Source organism: Manacus candei, unplaced genomic scaffold, assembly GCF_025592945.1.
Source record: "Manacus candei isolate 608988 ecotype Guabito, Panama unplaced genomic scaffold, ASM2559294v1 h1tg000005l, whole genome shotgun sequence".
Taxonomy (NCBI): Eukaryota; Metazoa; Chordata; class Aves; order Passeriformes; family Pipridae; genus Manacus; species Manacus candei.
In genome coordinates this window covers 81,037-87,384 of record NW_026138053.1, presented here as the reverse complement: position 1 = coordinate 87,384, position 6,348 = coordinate 81,037, and the positions used below count along the sequence as shown (strand labels likewise).

At 57.1% G+C, this 6,348-nt stretch overlaps 1 protein-coding gene across 1 annotated transcript; it reads left to right on the top strand.

Annotated features, from left to right (window-relative positions):
• The first annotated feature begins 2,429 nt into the window (after nt 1-2,429).
• Nucleotides 2,430-5,986, top strand: CUNH1orf210 (chromosome unknown C1orf210 homolog). Its single transcript, XM_051808503.1, has 4 exons — nt 2,430-2,732; nt 3,602-4,109; nt 4,683-4,829; nt 5,224-5,986. Exons 1-4 carry the CDS (start codon nt 2,646-2,648, stop codon nt 5,559-5,561), a joined length of 1,080 nt encoding a protein of 359 aa, XP_051664463.1. The 5' UTR covers nt 2,430-2,645; the 3' UTR covers nt 5,562-5,986.
• Nucleotides 5,987-6,348: the final 362 nt, after the last annotated feature.

Here is a 6,348-nt window from a genome sequence, read left to right as displayed (position 1 = left end):
ACAGCAGGAGGAATGGAGAGGATCCGACAAAGATGGACGCCAGTTGCAGCTGCCCCCATTTGCCTGGAAAACAAAGCATGGTGCTTTGTCATGGGCCATGCTTGGGCAAGGGACTGTTTTTAGGAGACCCCCTGGGCACTTGAGGCACAACCACAATGTAAAGGCAGAGTACAAGGCCATCCCACTGCAGGATGTGCAGAGGGTGGGCAGCTGGGGGTGGTCCCTCTTGCTGTCGGTGTCTTCCTGGGGAACCGCACACGCCCATTTTCCTGATCAACCCCAAGCTCATTTGCAAGTGCACTGGGACTCATGTGCACACTCAGTAAAGAGGACAGATACAGGAATAGGTAGGTAAATGGTTTCTTCCCCTTGTTTACTGGATGTAGAGGCCAGTCATGCTCAGAACCATAAGCACCATTGTGCCCCTGCGTGTTTACACGTGCTGTGCCTGGCGAAGCAGCTCATTTTGTGCTCGCCTGGTAGCTGTGAGGGAGTACATAACACAGAGCCTGAGTTACAATTCACCCTGTGAAATGTTCTCTGGCATGAGGATCTATTTGAGGATGGGATCTATTTGGGAAAGAACATACGCACTTTATGGGAAGGTTTTGAGGCCACAGGCTCTGCAGTGTGCTCCTCCAGGGAGCACAGTGTGTCCTCTGTGACTGCCCGAGGGGAGCCAGTGCAGTGCTTTGCCTTTTTGGGGAATGGGAGCCATTTGGGGTCACTCTCTGCACCAGGCGATGCCCAGGGGATCTCAAGGATTCATTGAGGGATCTGACCCAAGCTGATTTGTCCACTTGCATTTTTTTTCTAGGAGCACCTGGATAAGAGCTGTGCTGTCTAACTGTGCAGATCCCTTGGGTTGGAGGTAGGCTGAGAAAACTCTCTGGGGAGTTTTGTGGAGGTGCTCAACCAGGACCCTACAGCTCCAGTTTAAGCTTATAAACCTCCAGAGGAGGAACCAGATAGGTACAGCTGAGCACAGCCAGAGCACGTGCTCTCCTGTAACATGGAAAACTCCAGTTGCCCGACCCACAGCACACCGAAAGCACCTGAATTTCTGCTGAATTTTCAGACCTCAACTTTTTTTGCTGAATCATGATGGACTAAAATAAACCCCAGAGACTGATAAAAATATTCCTTTTTGTTATCATTTGCACGTTCTAATGCGTGGCACCACATGCCAGAAACCATAACACACCGATACGTTTCCTGATAGGAAATGCAAACGCCCTGCAAATCCACTGAGGGACTGGGCTGCCCCAGCAACATTTTCTAGCCCCGCTCCTCTAGATGCTTCTTTTGTTTTACATGCACAGAGGGTCCTGGGGAGGCCCCACAAGCTGGGCTAAGGGCTGCTGCCACCAGGCGTAGGAGCATCCCGGGAGTGGGGTGACCGAGCATTCCTAGCCCACCTGGTGGCATTGGCAGGGCAGCTGGGGAGCAGGAGCTGTCTAGTTGCGTTGGCATCCAGCACATGCCTACAGGATGAAGGACAGGCTGCTGGGAAGCCCTCTCCCTGAGGAAAGGGTGGGACGTGCAGCTGTGGAGGAGCCCTTTGGCAGCTGGGGGAAGAGGGGCCACCCTGTCCCAGTCACCGATGGGTGGAAACTGCAGTTCCACAGTGCTCTTGTTGGCAGGCAGCATCCTGTCACTGAGCAGGAGTGGGACCAGGGAATAGGGAGCAGGGAAGAGAGCTTGGGGCTCCCTCTTCCTGCAGAGGCAAAGCCTGGAGCAGGTGCTGCCAGAACTTCCCCTGCCTGGGCTGTGGCTCTGCCAGCCCTTGCCCACTCACCTGCTCCAGCACCCATGGGCATGGGAGCAGGTCTCTCACCCAACCTTGCACCAACAAACACCCATGAGATGCTACTTTGACAAGATTTCCCAGACTTTCACTGACTCCATGGCAGGTCTGCAAAGGGGGTGCTGGAGGTGGTGAGGCACTCCTCTCCTCTGAGACTTTCACAGGCAGGTGCTGCTCACTGAGCTGCTGCCGGGCTCAGAGACCTGCCAGTTTGCTGCATGTTTTAAACACTTTTCTGCCTGAATCTTAATAAGACTCTTATTTTCCTGTAGGACACTTTCATGCTGCCTCAGCCCCAGCTTGTCTGTCTGAGGCTGGCTGTGTGCTCCTGCCCTGGGTGTGTGGAGCCAGGACACAGCAGCCGGCACAGCACCTGGGCCAGGCTCAGGCTGCTCTCCTTGAGCACGGCATCTCGGGGCAGGTGCCACAGAGGTGCTTCCTTCCCCTCCTTTGGCCCCCCAGCACCTCCCAGTGTCCTGCTCCCACCCAGGCAGTCCCCATGGCATCCCATGGTCCATCAGGCAGATGCTGGTGGTCCCCTGGTCACCGATCACAGGAGGCCACAGGGGTGGGAGGTAGCGGGGTGTGGTGGTTAATGTGTAACTGGCACTGCCACCTTTCACCCGCGCCCAGCTCGGGAGGGAGCGGGGCCAGGGCGGCAGCCAGGCTGGCTCCCAAGCTCTGGTGGTCTGCAGAGCTGTGCCGCCGGGGTGCAGGGGCTCGGTGGGGGCCTTGGGCCGTGTGGCTGTGGCCACACCTTGCCCAGCACAGCCGGCTCTGCCGGCTTCTCAGCTTTCCCTGAAACTTGTTTTTCTGCCCGGAAGTTTCCTGGAGCCAAATGGCTCCTGCCTCCCTGCTCGGGGTCTGCAGCCTCCTCTGTGCCTGGGCAGTGGTGACAGGACATCCCTGCAGCCTTGACCACCAGGTAGGAGGGCGGAGGGGGCTCTGGCATGGGTGGCAGCAGGGGGTGGGCAGGGGCACCCTGCTCCTGGTCCTGCCAGCATAGCTGGGGTGCCCACAGGACAGCAGGGCCTGGCAGGCAGCTCCTGGTCTGCACAGCTCAAGAGAAGATGAGCATTGAAAACCATGGGAGCCAGTGGAGTTAACTAGGAGATGTGCTGTGCCAGTGGCCACCAGCCACAGGAGTGGTTCACCCACACCTAGAGCTTGGCTGTCCTGCTCCCAGCCTCAGGCTGAACACATTGTCCAGCCTGTTCACCAGAGCACACAACCTGTTCACCAGAGCATGCGAGGGCTGACAAAGCCTCATCTGAGCCACGGGTGCTTGGTGCAGGTGCCCACAGCTCTGCAGCCCAGCTGGCTGCCTGCCTGCCTTTCCAATGGGCAGGGCTCGCCTGCTTCCCTGCCCCAGCTGGGAGGATGCCCTTGTGTCATGGAAGAGCTCCCCAGGGGCCTGGATGTCAGGATCCGGGGGAGGAAGAGGAAGGCCCTCTGCAAGCTGACCCTGTATGATAACTGCCCAGTAAGGAAGGACAGAAGGGTGACAACCTGGTCCCTTTGCACCCACTTCATATCTCTGGGTTTTCCCCCCAGCCCTGCATGCTCCTCCTTTACTCCTTCAGTCAGCTGCTCTCAGTCCCGGGCTGTCCTGCTCATCTTTCTCTATTTATCCAGGCCCACACCAATCTGGCAGCTCATGTGTTTTGTGTTAACTTGCTTGTGTCTTTGCTTTTCATAAATTCTGCAAGGGTAATTAATTTGAACTTCTGGGGAGTCTCACTCTAGAGATACTCCCCAGCAAGGACAGCCCATCTCAGACAGCTCTTTTCCCAGGGATGGGCCGACTGCAGTGGGAAGAGCCTTCAGCACGCTCCAAGTTCCCTTCCAAGAAACATCACCAGTTTGGACCTCTCCTTCAACTCCTTGGTCATGCCCCGTGACAGGACTCTCCTGATGCATTTCCCTTCCCTGCGCTCTCTCAACCTCTCTAGCAATGCCATGCCAACGCTGAGCCCAGCAACCTTCTCCAACCTCGGGGCGCTGCATCTGCTGGACCTGAGCAACTGCAGCATCACCTCCCTCCACACGGACACTTTCCAGGGCCTGGGAAACTTGCACACACTGCTCCTAAGAAACAACAGCTTGCAAGAGCTTGATGTCTCTTTCCTCCTGCCACTGAAGTCTCTTTTCCACCTGGACCTGCAGCACAATGAGCTGGTCTCCATGGACACTTGGAGCCTGCAGCTGATGGAGACAGTCCCACAGGTCTGTCTGGAAGGAAACCCCTGGGTCTGCGACTGCACCGCGCACCCCCTGCAGCAGTGGCTGCAGCGCAGGAAAGGTGAGCGGATGGGGCAGGTGGCAGGAGAGGTGTCGGGCGGGAGGAACTCTGGGTTAGGGGTCCTGCTTGATCCTTTCACTCCAACCCCTGGACAGGCTCTGAAATGGCTCTCCAGAGACCTAGCAGGATAATTTAGTCACTCTTCCAGGAAAGGGGTTGCATGTACAGTTCAGCCCCTAAATCCATCTTTATGTAACTCTGTGGAGTGACCACATTTTCAAGAGCTGCAGAGGGCTTGGCAGCTTCTCCTGTGGAGCCAGATCAGGCTCCCACCATCTGAGCTTGGCTCCCAGGGCAAAGCAGTGCAGTTCCTCTCAGTATCCGTGATTTGGGCATTGTTCAATTAAAAGGAGCCTGCTAATCACAGTCACACACTTGCACAGTTCCTTGGTCAGGGAATTTTTCCTTTGGTTGTACCTTACAATATGCTGAGGGCTGGTGAGGCTGGAGGGCAGAGCCAGGAGCACTTTGCAATGCATCCCATCCACCCAGGAGCAAGCAGAGATCGCCTTCTCTAAACTGGGAGGGGATGGGTGAAGCCCCCTGTCTCACCTTAGCCCACTTGTCCCCCAGCCGTGCAGGTGACCTGCGTGTCGCCCCCGGGGCTGCGGGGCCAGGAGATTGCAGCTCTGGATTCCCAGGACCTGGGCTGCCGGATGAAGCACCGGTTTCCTCGTGCGCTCAGCACGGCACAGCAGATCACAGTGACCCAGAACGACAGTAAGTTGTGCAGATTCAGAGGTGTCTGTAAGGTCTAGCTCCCTCCTGCCCTCTGTCCCACAGGAGGGACTGCAGGTGGAGACACAGTGCAGATGCAGTGGCTTGGTGGGGAGGGTGGTCACCACCTGGAGGTGTTCGCTGGCTTCATGACAGAAAAGTTAGCAGGTGCCCCAAAGCCACGTGGAGCACAGACTCCACAGCGGTGGGCACCAGTATCAGACAGCTGTCAGGCAGTTTTGCCCTCACTGCTCACACACCCTTGGTGAAGAGCACTTACATTGCTCCTAAGGAAAGAAATCCAGTGCTGGCTGCACCCTGCAGACAGGCACAGGGCTGGCGGATGGGGAGCACCGGGTGTGCCACAGGCTGACCATGTGCCTTTCCTGCGCCACAGCCACCGCCACCACGCTGCCTGCCACTGGGAAGGGGGGAAGGAGCTGGCCATACCTGGTGGCATTCCTGGTGACAGCAGTCGGCATCTCCATCCTGATCGCACTGGCTGCCAAGTGCAAGCTCATCCACAAGAACTTCGCCAGCTACCGCCACCGACCGCTGCCTGAAATCGGCTCCACTGGAGGCAGCCCCATGGAGGACAGCAGCAGCTGGGACAGGGGCTCTGTGCAAGCTGACCTGCAAGCTGAGGATGATGATGGCTTCATCGAGGACAACTACATCCAGCCCAGCGAGCAGCTGCCAGACAAACAAGAGCAGGACTCGCATCTCTCCATCTGAGCTCACAACTCAGCCACCACTGCTGCAGCCTCTTGTCATCTCCATAGCTCCATCCCCTTGGCTTTTGACCCCACATGTTTGGGGGCAGGAGGAAAGGAGCAGAGAGGAGGGGAGAGAGGGATGGGCAGGGAATGGTGATGGAGGCTGAAGGCAGCCAGCCCCACAGTGCCCCAGCATGACACCAACAGGCTGCACTGTCACAGGGACACCAGACCTGCTGCTGCTTTCCCAGCCTTGCTTGGATGCTGAGGATGAAGGAGATGGTGCCCATTGTGCCCAGGAAGCCTAGTGCAGTGTGAAGAGGACCCTGCCCTGGTGCTCTCTGCGGGGTCTTGGGCACTGGCCCCACTGCACCAGACCCAGTCCTGCTCTGTCTCTCAATGTGTTGTCACTCTGGGGTGTGATTAAATCATGATTTAGCCCTGCCTCTGCCTGCAATGGTTTGTTGGGACTCTCCCTGTGGCAGTGCTGGGAGGAGACCCCCAGCCCCACAGCTGGGGTGTGGCTTTTTTTGCCTGTGCTTTCAAGAACCATAAATACATTCCTTGTTAACTTCCCAGTGTTAGACAGGATGACCTCAGAGGTCTTTTCGAACCTAAATGATTCTGTGAATCTGTGATTCCCACTGTAGCCCTTCTTCCTTTTCTCTCTTCCCTCTCCAGCAAGACATGCTGAAAGACACTTACCTTTCCCCTGTCAGCTCTGCAGGGCTGAGCAGATTTTTCGGTGGTGCCAGTTGCAGTGTCAGGCAGCCACGTGCGCTGGGCCGAGACGGCCCCGTGCCCCG